The 26,469-nt window shown below is 51.9% G+C and overlaps 1 protein-coding gene across 1 annotated transcript; it reads left to right on the top strand.

Annotated features, from left to right (window-relative positions):
* The first annotated feature begins 10,861 nt into the window (after window positions 1–10,861).
* On the top strand, window positions 10,862–26,257 carry EDA2R (ectodysplasin A2 receptor). The gene is made up of 9 exons (XM_032996052.2): window positions 10,862–11,044; window positions 16,665–16,775; window positions 17,446–17,624; window positions 18,431–18,516; window positions 18,829–18,993; window positions 19,525–19,671; window positions 20,115–20,605; window positions 21,233–21,281; window positions 21,704–26,257. Exons 2-9 carry the CDS (start codon window positions 16,689–16,691, stop codon window positions 21,997–21,999), a joined length of 1,500 nt encoding a protein of 499 aa, XP_032851943.2. The 5' UTR covers window positions 10,862–11,044; window positions 16,665–16,688; the 3' UTR covers window positions 22,000–26,257.
* Window positions 26,258–26,469: the final 212 nt, after the last annotated feature.

Raw genomic sequence — 26,469 nt, 5'->3', positions numbered from 1 at the left:
TCAGTGACTTCACCTGCAGTGTAATTCACTCTCCCCGAGCACAGGACAGCACCAGGTCGCTGACATTTTATGAACAATTTTTAATCTATCCTTAGAAGTAAGTTATATTAGCTAGTGCTAATAACACTTTCTTATTTGTCAAAAGAACTTGCATTTTCTGACAAGAAATTCTTTAGTGATTGAAAAAAAAATGAATCTGCTTTTCTTAGTTTCCATGGGTCAACATTAAGATGCAAGTACTCGGGTATTAGTGGAAAACAGTAATAGGTAATGCCTGCACCCCCAGAAGACTGCCAAGTCTTTTGTAGAGAGGAATGGATTTGAAAGTAAGTTTGAAAAGTCAATTCAAAGAATGTAATCAGTTGACATTGAATGAGGCTGTGGGTACAAGTGAAAGCAAAAGGTTGCCCAGAGATCCTGGTATGTTAAAGAATCACACTGATTTAAGCTGATTTCATGCTTCTGAAACAGTTATTTTAAATATTCATTTGCCAAAGGCTGAAATTGTATTTATTTGTACAATAACACTGTAGCTGTGTAACAGCCATAGTTATTGCCAGGTGGTTAAGAACAGTTGATTTGCATTAATGCCTACAAACGTGCTTTAGGCAGCAGGTTGCTACTGCCATTGCTGAGTTTCTGTTTGATTATTTATTCTGGACTGCCAGCTTTGGCACCTGATGTATAGACACATTTAAGGCTGACTTCTGTTCAGCTGCAGATGGACTGTGTGCTATTGAAATCAGAGGAGTTACACATCTGCAAAATCAGATGGACTCAGTGGCAACAAGTGAAACCCTTCCTTGCAGAAAGCTTAAGCTCTTCTCTAATGTGAACAGACTGGAAGATGTATATAAAAAGCAGTGCTGTTTTTCCAGCTGCAATATAGCAGCACCAGTCATACAAGCAAGAATAATAAATGGTAAACAAGTAGAACTAGGCTGCAATATACCTGAAAAAGTAATCTCTTCTTTCCTGCTCCTTGGCTTGGTCAGGATGCCCAGGGATGGATTGCTCATTTTTTCCTGTAATGCAAAAACTGGAGGTTGTCAAACAAGCCCTGGATTTCCAGTTCAGAACAATAAAAGGAAGGTGCTTCCTTTCATGACAGGTAGTTGAGACATGAAACTCCTCACCAAAGATTCTGTGGATGCTAAATTTGTCCATGGGTTTGGGAGCAAACTAGGGAGTTCAAGGAAGATAAGTCCATCAGGGCCTACTAAATAAATGTTTGTGTTGTGTTTTCATTCTCTTCTTCTGGTCCCCATGTGTGGCTATTGTCAGAATCAGGGTACCGGGATGCAGGGTCCTTTGGCACGGCCCTAGCAGATTGTTCTATTCTTCAGTAATTCCCTTTCTGGAGGCTTTCCCTCCATTAAACCGAGTCCTTGTCTTTACCCGCAAAGTTTTACATAGCTCTGGTCATCTACAAATGGTTCTTTTTGTCAGGTTCATGCCACTTTGTCCTTATGCCACTTTGTCCTTGTGCCAATGCTCTCAGCCTCACCCCACTGTTTTCGAGGTTTCCACATCAACAGCTTTACGCAATCCAGCTCCAGTGCCTGGCTTGAGCTCCCTGTGCTCTTTGCCATTTTTATTCCACCATCGAAATCTGGACTTAGATTTTCAAGACAGGGTCTTGTCTTTGGGGTTTGGAAGAACATCTCTCCTCCTGGGTTATGTGCAAAAGACTGGAAATACAGAATAATCATTAATCAGTGCTAAGGGAGCAGCAAGATCATTTGTGTTGCATGTGAAAGCGGCAGCACCAAGAAGGAAGGGTTGAGCAGTGAGGAGGTGCCCAGCAATGGCTGATGTGTAACTGAGGAACGAAGAACAGTGGGTGTATTTCCTCATGTGTCCAGTGAAGGATCAGCCTTCTTCTGGCTGGTGAACCTCCTTCATGAGCAGTCTTCCTTCCTGGGTTTTTTTCCTCCCTGCACAACTCAGCTCCAAGAAGAAGACAGCTGGAACACACTAACCAGCAGACAGCCAACTTTCTGGAACTATTTCCTTCCACAAAAGACAGCAAAGCATCCAGCCAGTTGTTCCACCTATCTGTTGGCCATCATTTTCCCCTCTGAAATTAGGAGGCACTCTGTTATTCTCACAGTCCCCATTTGTCTGGGGGTCTTCCTCCTGGATTCTGACCTGGAGTGACCAGAAAAGCATCTTCTTCCTTAAAAAAAAAAAAAAAAAAAAACAAAACACAGCCAAACACCAAACCCACAAAAACTAGTGGACTGCTACCTGATTCACTGATACCTGAGGGCACATGGGGATCCTAACCTGCAGTGGGTGTTATGACCAGCAACAGCTTTTACTAGTTGCAGCTGGGACAATTCTGCCCTGCCTTTTTCTGTAGATACACTGGCATACAGTGTTATAATGTGGAGCATACATAGCCCACCCCTTCTTCAGAACCCAATGGCAGCCTCTCTAAAACACAACTGCTCGGCAAAGTAGTAGGGCTTTAAGAAGCTTCTCATGCTCTAAGACAAAACATCATCCTGCTCTCATCTGGTGTATTTGAAATTTGTTACCAAATCTCCCTCTGCTCCCAGGACAGCATTCGGGTTAGCATGCCTTGCAGGTTTTCATACCTCAGGTGAGATCTGTCACTTCCAGAAGAACCGATCATTGACAGCAGGAATCTGATACCCTGGGAAGCATGAAAGTCACAATATGTCCATTCCCACTTAGCTTTGTATAAATCAAACACTTCAAATGAAAAAAATCTCTTTTTACTTACTGTGATCCAGTCATTTATGAACAGGATGGACACAGGTTATATTTGCTTTTCTTCTTCAACATGAAAACAGTAAAATCAACACACAAACTAAATTTCATTTTACTGTAAACAAAAACAAGAATGGACCTACTTTTGAAAAGGCTGAGAGAAAACACAAAAGATGTTTTAAGATGGAAAATATTTTGGCACGGTATTTCTTTCACAGATTTCCCAAGAGTCTTCTGAATTGTATGCCTTTTCCTAACAACCCGTTAGATCCCTGTGACACTCATGATAAGCGGAATTGTGTGTGTCCTCCTAGATGAAACTCATTCTAAGATACATACTCTGGTGGGCAACCAAATGAATGCTTGAGAGTTGTATTGCCAGAGGGTTATAAAGGAACTGGTGGCAGCTCTTAGGAAAGTTCCAGTATCTCAGGAACACATAGCTGCAAATAGGCAATGTGTTTTCTAATGAACACTGGCAACGAGAAGTAGGAATGCCTTGGAAATGTTACTCTGAAACACCTTTAGAGGCATGTGTCTTCTTGCATCTCATTTCCATTAAAAAAAATAATAAATAAATCTAATATAGTGATTCTTGTACCTTTTTATACAATGAAGAAATATCGACCCTCAGTGTGTTTATGGACCATCAGCAAACTCATTGACTCAAGGAAGGAAGGAAGGAAGGAAGGAACGAACGAATGAACGAACGAATGAGAGAAACGAATGAAAAGACTCCATGAGAACAGTAATTCCCTACTGGGGGGATAATTTGCACTTTTTGTTTTGTGAGGATACTTTTTGCTTGGGGCTCACCAATACATTAATTTTGTTTGTTTCTTTGTTTGTTTGTTTGTTTGCTTGTTTGTTTTTATTTATGCCTTTTCCACTGCCAGGCAGTAATGACTCTGGGTAGTTTAGAGTAGCCTGCTGTTGACCCACCAGACATACTCAGTGAACACAACAGCAGGTGTGGTTTCTGTGCATAACACCTGTGCAGTGGGAACTGGAAAGAACCCTTATTTGCCGTAGTCCCTAAGTAAATGTCAGCTGTTAATAGAGGACTCAAAATTTGAACTCCAGACTTAACTGCAATGCAGGTTAGAAAGCTGAATGCTTAACACTCCTAATCCCTGTGGCAGGGTCCACGACACAGCTAGCTGAAGCTGTGACTCACTTGTGGGCAGTCTCTACCTTTTAGAGCTCTTCAGCCTCCCAGTTGGGAATGTGAAAATGCTAAAATCATTCCTTGTCCTTTTGATCTCAAATCAGTTCCTTCTTATTCTCTTCCCTGCTGCCAAAGACCTGCAGGACCCTCTGCAGTTCTGTCAGTGCTCTTCAAAATAGTATTGCCCCAGACAAAGGCTGGGGAAGCCTGTGGGGATCTCAGTCTGCAGCAGAGGCAGTGTCAGAAGGCAAGAAAATGGATGGGTGGCCTCCCGCTTGCTTTTCCAACGCAGCCAGTGCAGGGGAGTGCAGAGAACGCTGCTGTGCCAGGGGAGCGGCAGACTGCCGATGGCAGAGTGGTAACTCTGAAGGCTTTAAGTTGCGAGAGTAACTCCATCAAAACCAGTTCTGCTTTGCTGCCCGTATATGTGTGATTGTTTCCCTTATGCAGTTGTAAATACAGTTTTGTTAATGGCTTTCATTGTGTGAAACAATGTTTAATACCTCTCTGGATACTCTTATCTTTCTTCTGTTAGAAAGACCACCTGAAGAGCATTGGAAAGAACCAAAACCAAGCATATTAAGTCCAGAAAGACCTACGTAGGCAATAGGGCCAGACACGAGAGTAGTGGTTTTCTCTCAGAGTTTTCAATTGCATCTCACCACTGTTAGGCAAGCAGTGGGCTTCCTGTGTGCTGCTCTTGGACAGATATACTCAGTCCCCTAAGACAATCAAGTCTCTCCCATCATTTCCAAGAGATCTGATCCTGCCTTCTCTGATGTCACTTGGAATTGGGCCACTTTGGTCGTTTGCCCTATGTAAGAGACTGTGCAAAGATGTTGCAAAGAGAAGAGTACTGATTGCAGGGAAGAAGTAACCCATGCTGGCTGGTGACGACGGGGCTCGGTGGGCAGCCCAGAGCTGGGAGCAGACAGAGGGTCACTGCAAGTCTGGCAGCGAGACTGCTGCCTTGTGGCCCCGATGGGAGAAGAATCAACAGCAGCTTATGGACATTTCCACTAGAGGAGTGAAGAAAAGAAATGACAGCTGGAAAACACTCAGGACAAGTGAGAGACACAGCAGGGAAAGAGAAAAATGCCTCAGTGTGGAAAACCAAAGCAAAGCAGGAAGCTAGAGGATGCTGAGGAAAGGGGGCAGTGGCAGGATGACTGCAGGCAGCAGTGCCTCCCATGGGGTGAGCGCTGGGTGGGATACCGCAGTCTGATCCTGGGTCTGGGGGGCAGAGATGGGCTCTCTTTGGGGGCAGGCATAAAGGACATCTGCTCTCTTCTTTTTTCTTGGTGGGGTGGTCCCATACCAGCCCCATACAGCTGCTGTTCGGCAGGAGAGGGGTCTCACCGCTGAACCGCAGGCACCGCAGAGACCAGCGCCGTTGAGTCAGCTCTGCTGCGTGACCATGGTGTCTGTGGTCCCAGCGTGGTGGCTCAGCCCAGGCCCTCTGGCTCCAGTGTGCCACAGAGCTGAGGTGGCCCTCTCTGTTCAAGCAGTGGAAAAGGGCTGGAGATGGTCTGTGTCCTCCAATGACATTTGTGGGCATCTTGCTCAGGAAGGATGTCCAGTGTCCCACAGTAACGGGGTCAGGACAAAGCTGTACCAGAGATCATTATCCACAGCATCTCTGGCAGTATATTGTCCCCCAGAGATGGATTCCAAGCTCTCTTCTCTTGGATTATTTGGAAAGCAGTGAGTTAAGGAGGAGTTGGGGAGAGATTCACAGCATCCTTGATTCACCCAGAGCTTCCAAAGCCCCTGGCCCATCCTCCAGAAGACATAGCAGTCTCCTCACCATTCTTACTGTTTTGTAAAAGTTCAGTTAGTGTGTCCCACCTCTGATGTGATGACACTCCAAGGCCATACCATACCACCTACTTATGAGCAATACCAAGCACAGACAGAATGGTTTGAGTCCCCCTTCCTGTCTCATCTGCTGATGCTAATAAGGATATTTGAGTCATCTTTAGCGGTCTGAATGGTCCAAGCCCTGGTGGGAGAAAAGGGGCATCTAGCAATGGTATGGAGAGGAGTGAACAACGGAGTGAGGCAAAGCATAACTCATTTGGGGCTTGCTGTTGAGAATAGTGTGAAGGCAAGGACCATTTGCTTGTCCAGTGCTGAGTTTGAACACTGTCATCAGAGCTACTGCCTGCTTCCTATTCTGAAAATTAAACTGGATGTTCTTGAACATAACTGTACGAAATAGAGAGGTCCAAAGCATACATGAGCAAGCTGTGTGGACTGGAAGGGATGAAAAGCATGATCAGCAAGATCATGGGGAAGGGTCTCAGTTCCCCAGGAAACCTTACATTTATGTCTGGGAAGGAACACAGCAGGGAACTGGTGAGGAAAAACTGGAGAAAATGAGTGAAACTGGCTGGGAGAGTAGAAGGAAAGAAAAGGAGAATTTAAGGCAAAGTGAAATGAAATCTGTGCTGGTGGTTGCGTGACCTCATAAACTAAGCTTGGGCACGAGAGGGTAATTTGCTGATGTAATTTGCTGATGTAATTTGCCTGTCACGGAGTGCAGTCCCGGCAGGTCCCAGTGAGCAGCCCAGTGCCCTCTGCTGCCAGCAGCCTGAGCAGTGATAGAGCCCGCAGGCAGCTTAACAAACGCATGGCACGTTTCTGAGCTCTTCATTCCTCTGGCAGCAAGAAAAAACAACAGTTCCCCTCTGGAGGGAACTGGAATTGAAGCTGGCCTGGCTCTCCCTGAAGCTGTTGTGGGTGATGCCCTGTGTCCTGTCCACACCTGCCTGCCAATGTGTGTCCTCACTTCCTCCAGCTCACACAGAAACACCCATGATTCGGCCTCATGAGATGCTGTGGAGAGAACAGTCCCATGAGAGTGGTACAAAGGCAAGGCTTACGGCGTGAGACAGGCTGAGGTAGCTGGGGGAAACCAAACAAATGAGCTTTTGATGCCCATACCCAAGAGTGAATGCGCAGGTTTGAAAGGAGAGTTAACAGTGTCCCACACAGAAGTGAATTTGGATGCTCTGCCCAGGAAGGCTGAGGATGTAAAAGCTTACCTGGATTTTATGGACTGGACAAATTCACAGGAAAAATAAGCCATTTGCATTATTTAATGAAAAGTCATCACTTGTCCCTGAATCACAGTTTGCTGGGGGGCTGGGGGATTCTTCTGGAGAAGCATGACCTTAGCTCTATCCTTATGTTTGCCAGAGAAAATCTGCCAGCCAGGTGACTTCTGGCCAGCGATACTTGTTCTTAGGTGATCTTGTGACTTCTCACACTGAGAGGGGAACTGCATTTAGCTCCTCCACTTCCCAGGAAAGCAACTTAGCTAATGGGTGCTGATGTAAACGCAGATCTTGCTGTCTGTGCCCTTTCCTTCAGGCTGTGTCTGGAAATCATGTCACTGCTTCTGAGAGAAGTATGAAGATACTAAATGATCATCAAGGACGGGGCAGCCTGGATGGGTTTGGAGGCACAGGTCTCTGTTTTGGACAGTTATAGTGTCTTGGTCAGCTGAACCTGGATTTAAAACTTCTCTCCAGGCTGTACCTCCAGGCAGCCTCCAATGTCCAGGCTTACACCAGGAGGAACACACCATGAGAACTGGGAAACACGTTCCTGCCATGGGAAAGGCTTGCCTAGCTTCCTGACTCACACACTGGAACACCACAGGAACAGTATTTCAGAGAAGCCAAATGTCTTCTAAATACCTTTGCAAAAAAGTTAGCAACAAATCCTAACTGACGCGTACAGAATAGTCATAGCATGCATGGGGTGATCACATGAAAAAAATTATTTATGTAATGGACCTGGAAAGAAAGCTGCTCACTCAGTAAAATGGATAGGTGCAGTAAACACCATATGGCCAGGCAAGAGAATAAGTTCTTCTGAACACATGCCCTATTATTTTGAGCATTGTAAGTGGAAAGGGCACTGAATCACAGAACAAATAAGTCACAAATCACCTCAAAAATCTACTGCTCAGCTATAACTTAGGCAATCATGGGAAATTTCTCATAGGCAAAATTCAGTAGATCTCAGCCCAAACAAAGGTGGTTCTGAAGAGGTGGCCTTGACCATGAAGCAAGAACTAAAACTGGAGAAACGTCAGCCTGGCAGGGATGAGACTTCAGCTGAACGTCGTGTCCTGCTGAGCAGCGGGCACTTCCATGCAGCACCTCCAGCGGGTCTCACCCGGCGGCCAGGTGCACCGGGGCATTTGCAGAGGGGACCCCCACCCTGCTCCCATTGCCTTTCACAACCTCCCCACCTGGTTAAAGTGTGATTTTGTGAGGCCTTAGGCAGGAATGGGCAGAACACTGATCTGAAGCAGGAGGGGGAAGTGGAAGGTGCCTAGATGAACGTATAAGTGTGACTTCTTCACCACATCATGTCTTAAGTGGATGATCCTCCTATGTCAGTGGAGAGTATTCGTGTGTGTGCAGTGTCTGTGCCGGTGGGCTGTTTACAGTCTGCCTTGCCTCCACAATAGACTTGTGCCTGCATTTGGTGCCCTCTAGTGTTATGAATACTCCAATATGTAAGAAAAAACCTTTGTAAAACAGATGCCCTGCTTCAGAATGTATGGTTTTACTAACTCATAATACAGTAATTCTGTTGATTATGCTACATAGTTACAACTTAATGGAGATAATGTGACCCTGAGCATATTGTGTAATAACAGTCACAACACCAAATAGCCTCAGGACACGTTTCTGTAGGCTGAAGCTAACATCTCAAAGACATAAGCCTGCAAAATGCACCCAAATCTGTTGGGTGTAGAGCACTTTACCTGACCCAACGATCCCTGCATCTGGAATATCTGAAATCTGGCAAACATTGCACAACCAGTTGTTCCTTGGTGCAGTTTGGCAAGCCACTGAAGCCTAAGTCTGTGGTGCTACCAAAAGGGCAGCCCTGCCACCTCCCCAGGCCACTGTAGGCTTCCACAGCCCTCCTCGGGGCTCCTGTATGTGGCTGTGAGGTGCTGGTCTGACTGGGAGAAAACCCCACCCCAGTAACAGCATTTCCAGCTCTACTGGCAGTTTACACCAGCTCCTGTGAGGCCACACAGGTGGGCAGCAGAACCCCACAGCCAGGAGCTGGAGCAAGAGTGGGGCTGCCCACTTCAGCCTCAGCCCCAGCGCCAGTGGGATCAGCTGCCAGCCACCAGTGGGACCACCACAGACCACCACAGACACCACCACGGACTGCACAGGCTCGGGTAAGCTCTGCAACTAACCACCCATCAGCTGGGTGCTCTGTTGTAAATCTTTCACCTCGATTCAAACAGCTTTTTAGCAGCAAATAATCCTACTGATGACCACTGCTGATGTCATTTTTCTCACTTAAACAACTCCCGTATCAGCCTTCCAAAGTGCAAAAGCCGGTGTTTGTGTCCTCGGCTGTCCTGCCTGCCTTGGAGCCCGTTGGCGAGGCAGCCCCTCCATCAGCGCTGGCTGCTCACAAGCTGCCGCCCGCGTGATGCAAGGGGCAGCAGCGGGACGGTGTGGGCCAGTTGCATCAGACAAGAGCCTGCGTGAGGCAAACTGCCCCGTGTGAAAGATGAAGTCATCCTCATCCCCCCATGGAACAACCCCTGGTGAGTGTGGGTGTTTTGGTATTTATTTTTTTTTGCCTATGGAGATTGCATCATTAACCTGGCTGAAACAGTGAGCTGAGAAAAGTCAGAGGACTTAGAAAACAGTGAGGAAGTTGTCTGTTTAGCTGAATTTCATATGAAATCCTTCCAGTTATTCTAATCTGATGGTCTAGCTTCTATAGAAACTATTATACAGTGACTGTGGGGGAACTTATGGGACTTCTCAAAAGCATTTGCTGAAGAGAGATTGCTTGAATTTTGAAAAAAGAGAGAAATGGGGACAGCATCCCAAAATAACAGGTTTAAAACCAAACACAGCTTCAGGTACACATCCTCGTGCAACAACTGTTTCTGAGAGCTACTACTGCTCATGCCACTGAAATAAGCAGCACTAACTCTGCCTACCCTCCACCTCCCAAAGCTTGGGAAGACAGCAAGATTTTGCAATGGGCCTGGCAGATCAAAACTAGGGAACTAACTACTTTGGAGGCATAATGAACTGAAGAGAGAATGCCAAGATCAGTACTACTGGGAAAATAAACTCCCTCCTGCACTTGAAAGTTAAGATTCCACATGGCAGTTTGGTAGACACTGATGGAGTAAGTCTTTTGCACAATAATGCTGGGCTACTTCCAGGATAACACCCCTGAACCACCCCAAAGATTCAGGCAATGGGTCACGCCACACATGTTGCTAGATGTTTTATTCTGAGTGGGAGTGAAGCCCCCTGGCCAGGGTGCTCCTGTTGCCTGTTGTCTGTCCATTTACACACGCTGTGCATGTGTGGTGGGGCAGAGCCGCTGTCAGAAATGGCACATTTAATGCTTTATTCATTTATGGCGTGTGTTCAGTGCCACTGAGGGAGCTGGGTGCTTGGGTGGGGGCTCTTCCAACGTCCCTAAGCCTGTAGCTGAGACTCCAAAAACATTCAGCTCTTCGGGAACAAGGTCCTCGCTGTGGGGGGGGGTCCCGGCTGCCTTTACCGCCCCACGGCCCCCCCTCCGCTGCCGCCGGTGGCTACTGAGCCCCCACGGACACGAGTGGCCCCCGGGTTTCTCTTCTTTGACATCGCGGCCGGTAACACCGGGACGCCCCGTCTTTCCTCTGCCCAGTCCCCGCGTGGCGCTGCGTGGCTCCCGGCCCCGCTGCTCCCCGCTCCTCGGCCCCTCCGGCCCCCGCCCCGGCCCCGCCGCCCCCCCCCTCCCCGCTCGCCCCCGCTCTCGGCGCGGCAGGTCGGCGCCGGTCCCAGACACCCCGGCACGGGGCTTCATTTGCATAGCCCCGCCCAGGCGGCGGCACCCGCCAATGGCAGGCGGCGGGGCGGGGCGAGACGGTAGGCGCTCCCCCGCCCCTCGCCCGGGACGCGCTGCGCTCCGCTCCCGCGGAGTTCTGTCCGTCCCGTTCCGCGCCGGCCTGTCTGTCCTGCCCGCGCTCCCTGTCCCGCTCCGCGCCAGTCTGTCCGCGCTGCCTGTCCCGGTCTGCACCGCCCTACCGGTCCCGCCTGTCCCCGTCCGCGCCGTCCCGCCGGCACCGGGACGCAGGTAAGCCGTGGGGTCCGCGCACCGGCCTCCGCGGTCCCGACCCTCCCCGGTGTCGGTGCTGGTTCCGGTGCCGGTGTCGGGGGGAACCGGCGGGGACGGCCGGGAGGGCAGCGACAGCGGTACACGTGGGCTGCAGCCGGCTCCGGTGGGCATCTCCGAGCGCCGGCCGGCGGGTACCGGGCCGAGGGGTGCGCGGGGTGCGGAGACCGGGGGATGCCCGGCCGGGGGGTGCCGGGTTGGGGGGTGCCGGGTTGGGGGGTACGGGCCGGTCGTGCCGCCGCAGAGCCCCTCGCCGGGACTTGCCCGGGCATATCCCGGCGCGCTGCCCGCCTTCCCGCGGGCGGGCGGCGGGGGGCGCCGGCGGGGCCGGGCGGCTCTCGTTAACTCGCCCCGCGTGGGTCGGGCGGCGGCCGCGGTCCACGCGTGGCGAGGCGGCGGGCGAGCCGGGGCTCGCCGGGCCGCGCAGCGCGGCAGTGGGCGGGCGCCCTGCGGCGCGGCGGGGACTCGGCGTGGGCGGTACACACGCGTGGGCGGCGCCCGCCACACGCATCGCGCTGTCAGCACGTGCGGGACTTGCGCACCCCACCCGTGTCTCGCAGCCCACCACCCGCCTCTCTTGGTTATTTAAGTGGAAAAATAGGCGGTGGTAGGGCTCGGGGCTGTGGGCGCTGAGGAGAGGTGCCTGGCTCGCCCTTCACCTCCGCGCGAGGATTTGCGGGTGGCCGTGGCCGTGGCTGTGTAAGCAGGCGCTTGCCCGGGTCGGCTGTCAGGGCGGACTGCGGCGTGCTCACCCCTTGAACACGCTCAGGTGATTTCACCTATCAAAAGGTGTCAAGCGCTTCTAAGGACACACTTAAGTAGTTTCATATAAGTACCAAATGCAAATTTATTTGTAAATGTTGTTATTCAGATTACATGATGCTTTGCTCACTGTAACCTGTCTGACTGTATTTGTGATGGTGTTGCGAACTTCAGGGAGGAAAAAAAAAAAAGCAAACCCAAAAATCCCAGGTACTCCAGATAGACTGAGTTGTTATCACAAGCAAGACAGCGACAATTACTGAGAAGTAGATGTGGGGTGACAAACAGATAGAAATCCAAGTTTTTATGAAAATTGGTAGGAGTTTTGGAAGTCCTACCTGACATACCTAATAAGGCAGAGTGTGGATGCCCCAAGTGGACAGCCAGAACCTGACATAAATCAATTGTTATGGCCCCAATCTAATTATTTAACAAACCTCTATGCAGTGAATATAGGAATAGAGCCCTGTAGCTGTAACCCTGGGGACTGAAGTCATCCATGTACTGGAGGGATGTCGTGGTCCTCCAGAACCCTGGATTCTCCTTTCTCAAGCCTCAGTTGTCCACCAGTTGTAGCCTGGCTCCTGCTTGCCCAGGGCAAGGGGCGCTCCCCCCCCCCCCCCCCCCCCCTCCCCGGGGCACGCAGCCTTTGGGCTGGGCTGAGCCTGCGTCTGGGTGGGTGCCTTGGGGGACTCTGCAAAGCTGAATGGGAACAGCAGCAAACCCGGGACGGGTGCACCCTGCCCTGTATTGGGAGGGGGTCAGTAGTGTTTCAGCTGCCTCCCTCTGCAGCTGGAGTGAGCAAGGGTGAGTACAAAGGGAGCGTCGCAACCTGGGGACCCTTCCAAGGTGAGACCAGCCCAGAGCTCTTCCCGCCTGAGCTTGGGGTGCTTTCACCTAAAGCAAGCATAAGTTCCTACTCAGCCCAAATCAAGTAATTAGTGGACAATCTTGTGAGTAGAATTTCCAAATTAATTGGCAATCCTGCTGATTTCCAAGCCACCTGGAAAGGTGTAGATTCAGACTTTTTTCCACTATTTTTGCTTCTCTGAGCAGTCCTTCATCTACAAGATGTCACTCCCAGAATGGTTTGCAGTGCAGGGAGGCACAGAGAGATGCTCTCCAGACAAAAAGAGTGGAGGATAATGAACAGGAGCAGAGGAATGACTGAGCAAGAGACTGGGACTAGATACTGCCAAACACAAGGCATGCAGTAATATTTTCCAGATAACGTTTCGTTTTTTCCCCCTGTCCTTTCACTTGCAGTTCTTATTTAGGATTTTGGCTTGCTAGTTTTATGTTCCAATGTATACAAGTACCTCATCTGAGATGCAGTTACTGCCTGGCTGGGCTAGTCTGTCGTGCAGCAGAGTAGAAACCATCTGTGATGTCTCACTGGCTCACGTGGTGATGTGGGAGACCCATCACCGGTGCGTGGGTGTCAGGGCGCCTGAGGGTGGGTCTCGGCACCCCCTGTCCCTACAGATTGAGGGGACGGGGTCTATGCCTGGGACAAGGACCAGCCCAGCCCATCTCCTGCCCTGCCTGCCCCCTGTTACCTGCTGGGCTGTGGTCAGACAGGGAGAACCACAAGAACTAATGCTTTCACTGATTTTTTTTTTTTTTTGTACCCTTTCACTCATTTCCTTGCCCTCTTTTCCTACCAGAATCCATTAGCTGGACACAAAAGAAATAGTTTAGATTCCCATGGAGTCTAATTTTTTTGAAAATTACATTTTCACAGGAAAATAAAAAGTCAGAGCTCCAGGACTGCTAGAGGTGAATGAACTGCAACTTGCACTGTAGCTTCGCTGAAATGCTTATTATCTCATCCAGTGAAACTCATTCAGCAACTCATGTTTTTGCTGTCTGGAGTAATAATACAGTGAGGAGCTCACTCTGCTCACCTTGCTCAGACAAGATGTCTCTTTAAGACAATAGAGTCCTTTAACAAATCGTGATGTTCTGAAGTTAGAAGGTTTCATGCGTCTTGAAATGACGGTAGTACATTTTGCTTCCCTCCAACCCATAAGCACATCAATACTGTGTCATGTTTATCTTCCTCTTTAGCAAATAAGATCTGTTGCCCTGGCAGTCACCTTGAGATCCTGTGCAGTTTCCAAAAAGGTGGGAGGGTTTTGTTGTTTGTTTTTGTTGTTTACTTTTGGCTAATTAGCACCAGTTGTTTTAGTCACTTATTAGACTACCAGAAGTTGCTCCTTTACCAGGGCAGTGCTATGTGGTTTGGATGTATGCTCCACTTACAAATTAAATGTCTTGGTTCTGGTATTGTTAAAAGAAGTACAGAAATCCCGCAGCTTTGAATTTCATGCCAGATATTCAACAAAGTGTTCATTCCATGTATCATTATATTGTGGCTTGAGAAACAGCAGGCCTGCTCTACGCTTAATAGTTTTGCTGGCATGGGTGCGGTGCGCCGTTCCCCCGCCATCCCCGAGTGATACCGTCATGCTGGCAGATGTCCTTGCGCGTGGAGTTGCGCTGGCACAGGATTCCTTTTGCCTGTGTAACTTTCTGTTTTTGGGAAACTGGTTTAAGTTGTGCCTCTTCTGGGGGGGTAGGCTGTGCTGGATGTACCCCTAACTGCGTGCAGAAAAGTTTGTAAATATATGAGTGAATGTTGTCATGTTGTGTTTGCAGGATAGCTTCACCAAAAAGACTGCTGATTTAGGTTTTTTGTGGTGTTTTGTTTGTTTGGTTTTTTTTTTTGTTTTGTTTTGATTTTTCTTTTTCCTTCACCAGTACTTCTTTCTTGTGTTACAACAGCACTTTGGGGAGTCAGTGAAAATTGGTTCCCTTGTTCTCCAGGCTCTGGTGTCTTGGCTCCTTTTGTTGCCTGCAACTCTAATTTCATACATCTCGTGCTCTTGTTACAAGTGAAAGCCTAAATCAAACTCCGGAGCAGAGCATCAGCAGAGCTGAACCCCCTGCATCGGGCAGAGACCCCCTGCCAGTGGGGATGAGGGGGGTGCGGGCACTGAGCTCACAGAGAGCTTGGGTTTGGGTCATTAGCATGCCAGCCCTCCAAAGCGGTTGTGTGTCACCCATTTGGGGCCTGTCTCCCCCCTTCTTGTTTTTTTTCTACTTCATTCAGCCTGTAGCTAACCCCCGCACTTCTCCTGGGTCACTGGCACTGAGGTCCCTCTTCGCCACCTTCTGAGATGGTGACAAATCCCCTTTATTTATTCAGTAGTGTCAGTAACCTTTATGCTATTTCTAGGCTGTGATCATGCCCCTCCCGAGATGTTTGCAAGATAAATTTAGCTCCCTTAGCTTCTCAGCACCAGTCCTTGCTGGCTTGCGCTGCCGTTCCTTGTAGCAGCTAATGAGACCTGGCCGTGCGCAGGAGCTGCAGAAAGGGGTGACTCACTTTCTATGCTCGTCCGGGGCAGACTTCATCTCAAATGAATCTCAGTCGTTCAGAGCCTGGGGAGCTCATCCAAGTGTCTGCTTCCAAAAGGCAGCCAGCAAGGGAGTGGTGGGGGATTAGGCAGGGAGCGCAGAAAAAGCCTGCGGAGGAATGCTGCCGTGGGACGATGTGTTCAGTGCCCGGGAACGGTGTGAATGGGAGGGGAAGGGGGGGTGCTCGAGCGCTCTGCAGCTCGCTCTCCTCTCTGCTGCTAGAGCCTTGCAGGGGATGGGTGCCCCAGCTGAGCCTTTCCCTCTCTTGGGGCTGTGGAGCAGGGTGGCTCTGGTTGAAATGCCAGGTTTTCCCAGGAGGTTCAGGCTGGTCAGGGTCGTGGTCTTCAAACAAGCACTTTCAGGTGTTTACTGGTGTGTCTTTAGAAGTGAATGAGACTTGCTCCGAAGGCTGGTTGACCAATGTTTCTCTCCTGATTTGCTGCACAAGGTTATGGGAAAAGCAAAATGAAGATTGGTTTGGTGGGGGTGGGTTTTATTCCATTTCTGTCATCATGGTAAGAATCACCTAGAATATGCACAAATAAACAGCCCTAAAACTCCAAATAAATCGCTCAGTTTTGTAGCTTTACTCTGAGTTGTTTGTTCCCAGTGAGGTGTTGGTCCTGTGTTCCCCTGTGAGCCACTCTTGCTGAAGGTGCAAACTGGGGCTCAGCTGAGGCTGGGGTGGTTGGGCTTTCAGCTTCAGCTGGGCCAATTCACCTTGGGAAGGCTCTGGATGATGTTTTGGGGGGAGGTGGGTGCTTGTTCTGCTGGTCCTCTGAGATGGCTGCAAGTGAGCCCACACTGAGCCAGAACATTTGTGGCTCAGGAGCCTGGGCAGCCCCCATGGCCCGGGCCCGGCACAGTGGGGCTGCAGGTGCGTGTCCTGTTCTGGTGGGGACACGGCTGGCTGCCGGGGTTTGGTCATGTCAGACCAATGCAGCCACGCTGGCCAGAGCTGGGCTGCTGGATCCCGGAGCTGGGACTTTGCTGGGACTGAGCTCTCTACTGATAGTCTGGGGTCCCCCAGACCTACAGCTGGGGCTGGCAAAGTCCCTTGGCCTCCTGCGAATTGGTGACCTGAGCAACCAGTGGGTTTATCTTAATCATGGAAATGAAATTTAATTTGCTCCATTGTGAAGGCTGTGACATGGCAACAAAACCAGACAGTTATTCCTCAGCCTTGCTGGGAAGCCCCTCCTGAGCTGCTGGAGCAACCTGCTGCACGGTGGGAGCAGGCAGCCTCTCCCTGTCAGTGACATCCATGATGCACAAGAAACACAGACTGCTGTCCTGTCCAGAGTGGAAACTTCTGCCCAGAGAAGGGCACACTACTTATCTTAAAAGTGTTGGGGCTGACTGTGACCTCTTTGCCTTCTATTCCTCTTATCCTCAGGCTCCCTGCCTCTCTCCAGCCCTGATGGGCTGCCAGGAGAGCGAGTACATGGATGAGCATGAGAAACACACCCCCTGCAGAAGCTGCATGCCCGGGCAGGAGCTTTCCAAGGTAAATTGTCTGCTCTGTAAGGACCAAGAGTCATCTAGCACTGAGGCTTTTACAGTGCTAGGTGAATCCTCTGCCAGCCCTCCTTCAGAAGGATAATCTTGGGTCCCAGCATGTCGGGAAGAACTGGGACTCGGTGAGAAGGGACAGTGAACAGTTTCACCTACCCTGGATAGGAGGGCGAGACGATGGAAGTAGGAGGTGGGAATGGATTTCAGGTTGCTATTTGAGTTGTCCTCTTTCCTTTTCGCTAGTGGAAGTCCCTCCCAGTCCGTAGCTCTGAGTGAAGCCATGATGCCCAGCCAGGCTGCGCGCTGGATGAGCGTGAGCAGGGTTCCAGCCCAGCCTTGGCAGTGGGAGTCAGGCTTCCCACCCAGGCACCCGGGGGGTCCCCTCCACCAGCAGTGCCTCCTGGAGCATGTTGCTGCCAGAGTTTTCCCCCTTCCCTAAACAAGGCCAGTGGGCCCTGGCTGGGCAGCAAACAGATTCCCCGCCTGTCTCCATCAGAGCTGCTCTGGTGGCATCTGTTCTCAGCTGGGTTCTGAGGACCCTTCGTGTGAGTGGTAACCTCTCCACCCTTTGCCCCAAAGAAGGGATACTCTTCCCCTCGATACCGCTTCGGCACCTGAGTGATTCCTCACCACAGCCATGTACCCAACCTCGTGTCTTGCAGGACTGTGGCGACAGCGGCGGGGGGGATGCGCAGTGCGTTGCCTGCCCTCCCAGGAAGTTTAAGGACAGCTGGGGGCATCACAGCTGCAAGCCCTGCCTCTCCTGCACCCTCATCAACCGCATCCAGAAGTCCAACTGCACAGCGACAACCAATGCAGTCTGCGGGGAGTGCCTGCCGGGGTGAGTGGGGCCGGGTCCTGGCTTGAGCGGAGCTGTGGTGGTTGCACCTGGGAGCATGCAGGGGGGGCATAGACAGAGCAGGGTTTAACTGAGGCCACCCAGAACATGGGACATAAGAGGACACTGCTAATGACATGCAAATCGGTCCCATCCGTTTGCTCCCTTGTAGCTCCAACAAAGGGAAACTGAAGGTTCTCATGAATGAGCAGTGGAAGAAAACTCCTTCCAGGCCTGAGTTGTTCCTATGGACACCAGGGTGACTAAGCCCTGGAAGATGAGTGGCTGTAGGACCCCTACAGTTGGTGGTCCCCAAAGAGGAGGACAGACTGTGCTTTGGCTGATGGGTTTAAGGAGTTACTGAAATGGAGACTGTTGCATACAACCAGCCTGCAAAACGCCTGAGGGCTGCAGACCATATGCTGGTGAGCAGTGGGACTTGGGACAGAGGAACAAGTTGGAGCTCTGGTTTATGAGCCCCTCCCAAATGCAGTTGTAGGCTGGGGTGTTGCTGTGCCTTTGCGGAGTTATTAATCATTATTGCCCTCTTTAGCAGATGTGGGGCGGGGGAAGAGGCTGTTCAAGTGACACTGCTCTTTGGCAAAAGTGGCTAGACATGAAGTAGCTGCAGATACGGTTTCAGCTAGTGATGGAGAGACCTGCTGCCTTGGGGCATCCCAGCCTGCTGGGGCAGGAGCATGGGGGGGTTGGCTCTCCCCGTGCGACAGACAAACCTCCTGTCTCTCCAGAGCCAGGCCGGGGGCTTGCCATGGGCCGTGCGCTGCTGAGACCCTCTGCTCTGTTGTCAGGTTTTACCGCAAGGCACGGATCAACGGGCAGCTGGACTGGGAGTGCATCCCTTGCACCAAGCAGACACCCTCCTCTGAGCCTCAGTGTACGTGCTGTCCCTCGCCGCCGGCGGGGCGAGCTGCTCTGGGGTAGGGCGGGCGGCGCAGACGCGGTGGAGCGTGTTCATGGTGCGTGCTAAGCCATCCTGACCGTGACAAAGGCGTGCACACGGATGTGCACCATCCTTTCACGAATCCTACTCGCTGGCCAGGCTACTCTGCTGGCCACAGCACAAGCTGCTGCCCCACAGACCTGCTGGAGGAGGCACGGCCATTGCGTATGGAGAGGGATGGGCAGGGAGCGGGTGGCCCAAGCCTCGGTGTTAGGCTCCAATGTTTCATGACCGGTATGTTTGCAGGTCGGTCCAGAACAAACCTGGTGAAGGTAGCAGTCCCCACTGTACCGCCACAGGACACAGCCCTTCTTGCACTTACCAGCAGTGCCCTGGTCATCATTGTACTGGTGCTTCTGGCACTCTCCATCATCTACTGCAAACGGTTTTGGAAGAGCCAGTGTCAGCGAGGTGAGTCAATGCCTACAGTGCTTCTCCTCCTTCTCCCTTTGCTGTTCACACATGCCCGTGGCCCCATCTCGCTGTGTAGATCATTGCCCCTAGCACTGCTGCTCTCGCAGCACACAGTGACCCAAACATTCCTCTGCTCGTACAGAATAAACACTTCATCCTGCTTTTTTACATCTGCAGGACCTCTCTTGTGCTTTGCTGGCTCAAAGACACAGAGGAACCTCCCTCCCCCTTAGTACCAGTATTAGGAGGAGAATGCCATTTCACGGTCAGAACTGGCAATCCTCTCTTTCTGGGTGTTCTCTGCGGCAGGCAAGGTTGAGTGGCTCTTTGCTGGGCAGGACCAGAGGGCTAGTGAGGGAAGAAGGCAGTAGGTTTGCTGTTTGGGTTTTGGGGCATGTTGGCATCCAGCAGCATGCCAAGGAGCTGCTGGCTCATGGCTCCTCACTGGCAGACATACCACGCAGCTGAGGATGTGCTGGGGAAGCAAGTCAAGCCTTCGCTCAGACTGGTTCTCCTCTATCTTCCAAGTCTTCCTGAGGACTCAGAACTTCTCGGGCCAGCAAGCAATGTTCCAAGCTGCGGAGGCGCCCGGCAGATTCCTGTGTGAGGAGCAGATGTCTGGTCCCTGCTGCCTGGGTGTAAAGAACCTGAGCCCCTGCTACAGGCAGGCAGAAGGTACCTGCTCCTGCCACCTTCCTCTTTCTCTGCGGGGAGGGAGGGTGGTGCTGGTTGCATGGTCCTGGGACCTACTGAGATACCCTTAGGCAGAAAGGATGGAGCTGGACAGTGTCAATGTCCCATCAACATGAAATTTGGGACCTCTCTTAGAGACTTGCAGACCTTGTGCCAAAAATGCTCACACACAGCCCCTGCGGCTCCTGATCCCCCCAGCCTGCTTGTGACCGGGGAGGGATTGTCCACACTCAAAGCTTTTCAAAAAGTCATGAAAGTGGCTTTGCTCCATGGTTGTGCAGGGAACAGGGGTCTGGCCTCTGGCTGGGTGCTCCCAGCTCTGCCCACAGGCCCTGGGCCGATGGGTTAATGGTGGGGCTGGCTGACCCCCCAGAAGGGGCCAAGGCAGACGTGGGGCTTCGAGCTGTGCCGGTTTCTGATTTCAGGCCCTGTGGAAGCGGTGCAGTTCATTTCAGACGGGGAAGCTGTGGGTCTCCAGCTTCCCTCTCTCCAGCCAGAGATGGACTTGCCACCAGCCGTTGCGGCCAGCGCTGCCTCCAAAGCCCAGATGGGCAGGAGCCTCCTGGAAAGCCAGCCCCTCATCCGGGCCTCGGGCCGTGGCGACTGCCTGGCCGGGGTCCTGCCACCCTCCAACCCCAGGCAGGGCCAGCTGGGCACGGCAGAGGTCCTGGCCCCCCTCTCCTCCTGCGCCTCCGAGATGCAGCACAAGTGGCCGCACGCCCCTGTGGAGTGCACCGAGCTGGACCTCCAGAAGTTCTCCACCCAGGCAGAGTTTGTGGGCGGCGAGCGGCCGGAGGATGCAGTGAGCCGGGCAGCACCGAGGATTCCAGCAGAGAGTGGTGGCATGGGGCGGGAGAGGGCCCGGCACCTGCCCTCCACCTTCCCAAATCCCACCACCGAAAGTGGGGAGCAGCCGGTAAGTTCTTCCAGCCTCATTGCTCCTCCAGACTGCTGCTGAACACCCAGGGGCTCAGGCAGAGGGTGCTGGGCTTGACGGTGGATTAGGGATGTAACTAAGGTTCGTCAATATCTGGGACTAACTGGTAATTACCAAAAATTATTTGCCGGATGTTTAGTGATGTGTCATTCAACAGGCCATCAGCCATGGAGACATGACCTGCTAAGGCTGTTTCAAACATGCAAAAGACCAGAATTGATTTACTGAATGTATAAGCATATCCTTAACTGATGTGCTCTTGAGTGGTTCTTGTCCTCTCACTCTCTGGAAAGCTGATGTGGCAGCGGAGAAGCTGGTTCCACCTCCCTCTCTGGTGAACTCATCCTGAACCCGGTGACTAAAATCACTGAGTCTCAGAAAATGTCTGGCAGAGAGATACATTTAACAGCTTAGCTCCAGGTGACCGTTTATGGAAGCAGTTTGCTGGGAGGCCCTGGAGCATCCCGAGGAGGTCACTGGCTCTGTGGGATGGTAATGCTAGAAGGAGAAATGCTGTTCTGAGCCTCTGTGACAGCCCTGGGACCAGTGACAGGCATTGCTGGTCTCACCAGACCACCAACAACCTTGAGGTCTTTGTCTTGCCAGGTGGATGATGCCCAGAGCCTTGTGACTCAGATCAGCAGCACGGCAAAGGGTAAGTGTCTTCCCAGCCTCATCTTTGTTCCCCAAGTATTGGGGTAGCAGAGAGAGGCAGATTCTTGTAAGGGAGCTCCTCCAGAAGCATTACCACAGCCACATGGAGGTGCCAGTCATCACAGGGACTTAATGAGTTTCATGGCCTTTGGTGCTGGTTTCACAGGGTAGATTTTCTGTGATACTGCCTTGAATGGTCTGCGGGGGGGTGGCCCAATTGTCACCAGTTACCAGCCTCCCCCAGACTGAGTCAGCTTCATGTTACTGAGCTCTGAAAGTGGTGAAGTGATGTTGGAGATACCTGCAGGGGTGGCATTTCACCTGCTTGGCAGGGACAGGGGCTGGAGTCCAGCTGCTCTGTTTATCCTTATCCTAGCTGGACAGGTTGGTTTCTAACCTCGCCTTGCTGTGTTGCTGCCCCAGGTCTCCCAGTAGCAGAGCTGCCCCATTCCTTGGTGCAGTCACTTGCCTTCTTGCTGAACCCTTCCTTGAACGGTGTGAAGAACTTCAGCCACGTGGCGCTGGAGCTGGGGGTCACGCCCCAGTTGCTGGGGCAGATATCTGGATTTGAGCAGCTCGTCGCTCACTTCACCTACTCGGGAGACACGGTCACCATCCCGCTCCTGGCTCAAGCTCTGCAACGACTCCAGCGGTTCGATGCCTTGCTCCTGCTCTGCGACCACTTCGCGCTCAGCCAGGCTCAGTGCCGCCAGCGCTAGAGGACAGGAAAGGGACGGAGGAACCTCCGGGCACTGTGTCTACTGGTACGGGAGAGGATCCGGTAGCCCTGCGGTCACATAATCTCTGGTGTGCACATGGGGAGTATGTGGAGACGGTCTTTGCATTGCAGAACAGAAGGACGCAGCGGGGAGCATCCCTCCTTAGGGGAGCGCCGGGAGGCTGCAGCCGTGCCTCCTCCTGCCCTCCACGTGGGAAGGTTTGTTCAGGCCTCTCCAGAGGCTGTTTTTTTCTCCAGCTGTGTTGACACCCTTGTCCGGCAGCGGAGTGCCATCAGTGGCTGTGCTGCTCGGGCTGTTGGCTTGGGGTCCCTCGGCCACAGGGCTCAGTCTCTGCAGGCAGCCACCCTCTTACGGGCCCAGCCATCCATCACCTCCCTCCCATTCCAGCTTTCCCGTCCTTCATCTGGCCCACACTCAGCTTTCCCAGGTGCTGGCTGCCACTTTCCCAGTTTACTTTTCACTTACTCCTCTTCCTCTGTGCCAGAGATGGTCCTCGGCAGAGGACCTGGCTGTGACCGCTGTGCTGGGGCCTTCAGTCTCCCTGTGCCACCCTGGCACCTTCCCCTTCATGTCTTTACGAAGCGGTGCAGTTTTCCTGCAGGAGTCTTGGACTGATCCCTGGGATGGGTTGACGTACGTCCTGTGGCTGCCGGCCTGGGGGAGGGTGCTGGCTCACTCCCGAGGCTCCTGCTGCGTGACTGGCCCTGCGGATGGCTGCCGACCGCTGTCTCTGAGCACCGAGGCCTTGCAAAGTGCCCTGCGGTGACACGGGGCGGCAGAGGCAGGGCTGCTGCACCGCCGTGCCCCGGGGGGCAGCCGGTGCCGTGCCAGCGCTGGGCGGCAGCTGGAGGCTGAACCTCTGACCGTGGCTGCGTCACAGTCAGTGGCGACGTCCCTGTGTCAGTCACAGCCGCGCCAGCTTGTTTTAAACTTTTTTTTTTTTTTTTTTTCCTGCCTAAAAATGACCTAATTGGCTCATTCCTGGGAGTAGCTGCTAGGGAGCAGAGCACCGTTCTGCTTTTAATTTTTTTCCTGGAGGATTCGTCTGAGCTTGCAACAGTCCCGCCTGCGCCGGATGCCCCCCGATTTCGACTGTTGTGCCCCGGGGCTGGTGGCTGCAGGCATCCCGGGCTGTTCTCCTGAACCTGCCCCCCAGCCTTTGAGCCTTACACAGGGTTTTGCTGGCAGCCCGACAGACGGGGTTTTTAAGGGGTGCAGCAGGAGCCGAGCACCGCTCCTGCCCGCAGTCTGGCATGTCTGGCGGGGGCGAGGCGGCGCGGGGGCGGCCAGGCATGCGGGGAGCTGCCCCAGCGCGGCCGCAGCCGGCGTGGGGCCAGCGCGGCAGTGCCGGCACCCGGCCGCGGCGGATGCCGTTCCCTCTGAGGTCACGGGCAGAGCAGCCGTGTCGGGGCTGCGGCGGGCGCCGGCGACCCGCGGCTCCCTGTGACCGATAAGCGTCGGTGACATCTGATAAGTGTCACCCGGGCTGTCCCGGGTGGCATCGCTGGGGCTGAGCCGGCGGCGCTCACTCCAGCACTTTGTTGCTTTGTTCCTCAGCGCCGCGGCTGGGTCTGGCGAGAGCTTTCTGCTCTCTCCCTTGTCACCCGGGTCCTCGGCCACACCGGCTGCCAGCAAGCGGCACTGTTACCCTGCCGCCCGCCCGGGCACCCACCGGGCATCCCCAGCTCTGCTCTCAAGTTTTGCCTTTTATCTGACCACAGTACTTGGAAAAAGCGGGCGACCTTCTGGGAAGGCAGCCCTTTCCTCAGATCTGCCCGAACACGGGTATTAATAGCTGCTGTTCTTTTTTCTTTTTCCCGTTAAATGCTGTTAAGACTTGAACATGCTCAGGATGTGGTTAGATAACAGGAGGCACGGGCAGTTTCAGCTGGATGTGACGCTTTCTCTCCCCTGCTGTTTGTTTCTTCCAAATTCAAGGTCATTTTATTGCTCTTTGCTCTGCAAGACCCAGAAGTGTTAGACCTTGTACCCATTTTAGGCTGGGGTTAGTCAGGCTCTTGTTACATGCTTGGTCTGTTACGGAGCAGTCAGGAAAAGTATTGCTAAAGCAAACGCAGCCTGGGGTCAGTGTTTTTTTGACTGAGGTTTATCTGCGGCAGGGAGAGAGCATTTGGATTAATCACGTCACAACATCGAATAAATATTTAATCCCTCTGTGGACACACTTAGTCACTTCCAGTGAGAATTAAGATAAATAGACCTACAGCTGTCTGAGTGAGAGCATTTGTGCAGCTCAACTCACCAACTCGGGCTTTGAAGTTGGAACCAGTCTGGGTGGCTTGTCCTGCATGTCTCTGTGTTCCTGTGTCACCAGTGCCACCAGTGGGTGGTCCTCTGGGGTGCCCAGAGCCATGGCAGCAAGACAGCAGAGCCAGCCTCCTCCCATCCCACGGCAGCCTCGGGAGCAAGGGGTGGGCAGGAATGGCTGTTAAATTAAAAATGGTGAATAATGAGGACGTCACCACATGTGTGTGCTGCAGGTCTTTGCGTTTGTCCCTCCTATGTGGCTGAGCAGTTCTGCTGGTGTGCCAGTGGGTAGGCTCTGGACCCATTGGATGACTTATTTTTTAATTTTTTTTTTCTTCCTTTAAAGCAATCAACCCCATTTAATTCGTAGTTTTTAAGGTGAACTATTATTTTTCAGCTGGTTGATGTCTAGGCAATATTATTGACCATCAAAACTTAACCTCTCCTCAAGGCTGAGAAGTTGGCCCCTCGGGTGAGTGTGGGCCGTGCCCTATGCAGCGTGTAGGGTGGGTGTGTGCCATGCTGCCTGCGGTGCTGGGCTGGCAGGAGCTGGCAGCACGAGGCAGGAATGGGTTTAAGTGGGTTTTAACTGTTCTCTGTCCCACCCAGAGCCTCACACACGGTCTCGGTGCAAGTCGCTGTGGTTGGTGCTCCAGGGAGGCTTGACCCCGCACAGGAGCATTGCGGGATGGGGTTTTTTAGTAGTGGAGCCCCCCCCTAGCTCCCACCCAAGGGCTGCTTCCCACTCTCACTGGTGTCTGTGGCAGGCACCTTACTTCCAGCTGCAGTGACAAAAGCAGCTGTGTTTACAAGGGCCAAAATTTCTACAGGTGGCCTTTCACTCACCCCTCTCAGGACCCCTTTGGCCAGATTGCCACAAGCCCAGCTGAAGCCCTCAGGAGATGGGGAACCACGAGAGCCTGGAAAACAGGGCATAATGCTGTGGTTTGGACATTGGAAATGGCAGCAGTTCCTGGGTGGTGAATGTCTTTAGCTGGGAACCAATGGACTTAATACTTGACTATTGCTTTTTAATAGTATTTTCAGCACAATACGTGGAATGTAAGGGAAGGAAGTTCCCATAGTGCTGGATCTCGTGTTGCAGTGTCAGGAAGCTGTTATTGCCAAGCTGGCATGGCTCAAAAAGAGTTGAAATAAATCAAATAATTCAGCATCTGTGCAAACTTTTAGCTTGGGCCGAACGATGGAAATACTCCTGTGCAGCGGGATTATTTTTTTACAAGTGATTGTTTTTGACACCACTCTTGTCTGGAAGTCTGATTTGCGGAGGAATTTATATGATAAGTTTAAATCCAGCCCTGTTCTGGAAAGCTCTTCAGCATAGACTTAAAATAGACACATACTTAAATCCTCTTAAAGTGTTAATTAAAATGAACAATTAGTACATCCTTGGGTGCTTTTCTTGAACAGGGTGCTTATAAGAATTGTACCTTCAATATGCTCTTACAGAAGCAAACAATACTGAGGAAAACTCAGTTTTAATGATCTGGGCACACTTCTCAGAAAAGTCTGCAAGTGGTAGGGGGAAATGCCCTATGTGTTTTGGATTACTTAATAATGCAGACTTTGGTGCTTTTAAAAACAAAATTTAAAAAAAAAAAAAGAGAGGGAAAAAAAAAAAAAAAACAACACAAAACCCACCACATTTCTGTAGCCATGATTTACCTAGGGGAATACATGGTATTTTTTATGGTGGATGTTATTTTTCTTTAAGGTTACGAATACGTTATTTATATTTTTGTAATCTGTGTGGTTACCATTGTAATTCTGAAGTAGAGTTGTTCCTGTTGTTTTTTGGAGTGATGTCGGTATTCAAATAAAGCTGCAGCTGAAGCCCCTGCCCTTTTTGTTAAGCACGGGGTGTGTGCGTGCCCCACGTTCTTCCCAGACCTGGTGCTCTCAAATTCTGTGTGTTTGTGGTTAAATAAACTTCAGAGTCAGAGGTGGAGTTGCTCGGTGAGTTTTGATTCCTCTCCCCTCGTGCCTGCAGGTTGGTCTCTTGGGCAGGACCTCACAGATGAGCATGACCCCAAGCCCGGCTGCCAGCCCTTGGGGCATCCATGTGGTGGGGGACAGAGATGCAGGGTTCCCCTGGAGAGGTACATCTGCTGGGAGCAGGCAGCACGCTGCAGAGAAGGTGGTGTTACAGCTGAATCTGTC

This window comes from Tyto alba, unplaced genomic scaffold (assembly GCF_018691265.1).
Source record: "Tyto alba isolate M040663 unplaced genomic scaffold, T.alba_DEE_v4.0 Super-Scaffold_5, whole genome shotgun sequence".
NCBI classification, from domain to species: Eukaryota; Metazoa; Chordata; class Aves; order Strigiformes; family Tytonidae; genus Tyto; species Tyto alba.
Note: the sequence above shows the minus strand (reverse complement) of the source record. Positions and strands in the feature narration are given on the sequence as shown.

What these genes read in the sequence shown, in the direction of transcription:
- EDA2R (XM_032996052.2), top strand. Translation starts at nt 16,689, where the DNA reads ATGGGCTGCCAGGAGAGCGAGTACATGGATGAGCATGAGAAACACACC. An exon ending in GAAGAGCCAGTGTCAGCGAG is followed by an intron (nt 18,994 to 19,524) that starts GTGAGTCAATGC and finishes CTATCTTCCAAG; the next exon opens with TCTTCCTGAGGACTCAGAAC. An exon ending in CTGCTACAGGCAGGCAGAAG is followed by an intron (nt 19,672 to 20,114) that starts GTACCTGCTCCT and finishes TTCTGATTTCAG; the next exon opens with GCCCTGTGGAAGCGGTGCAG.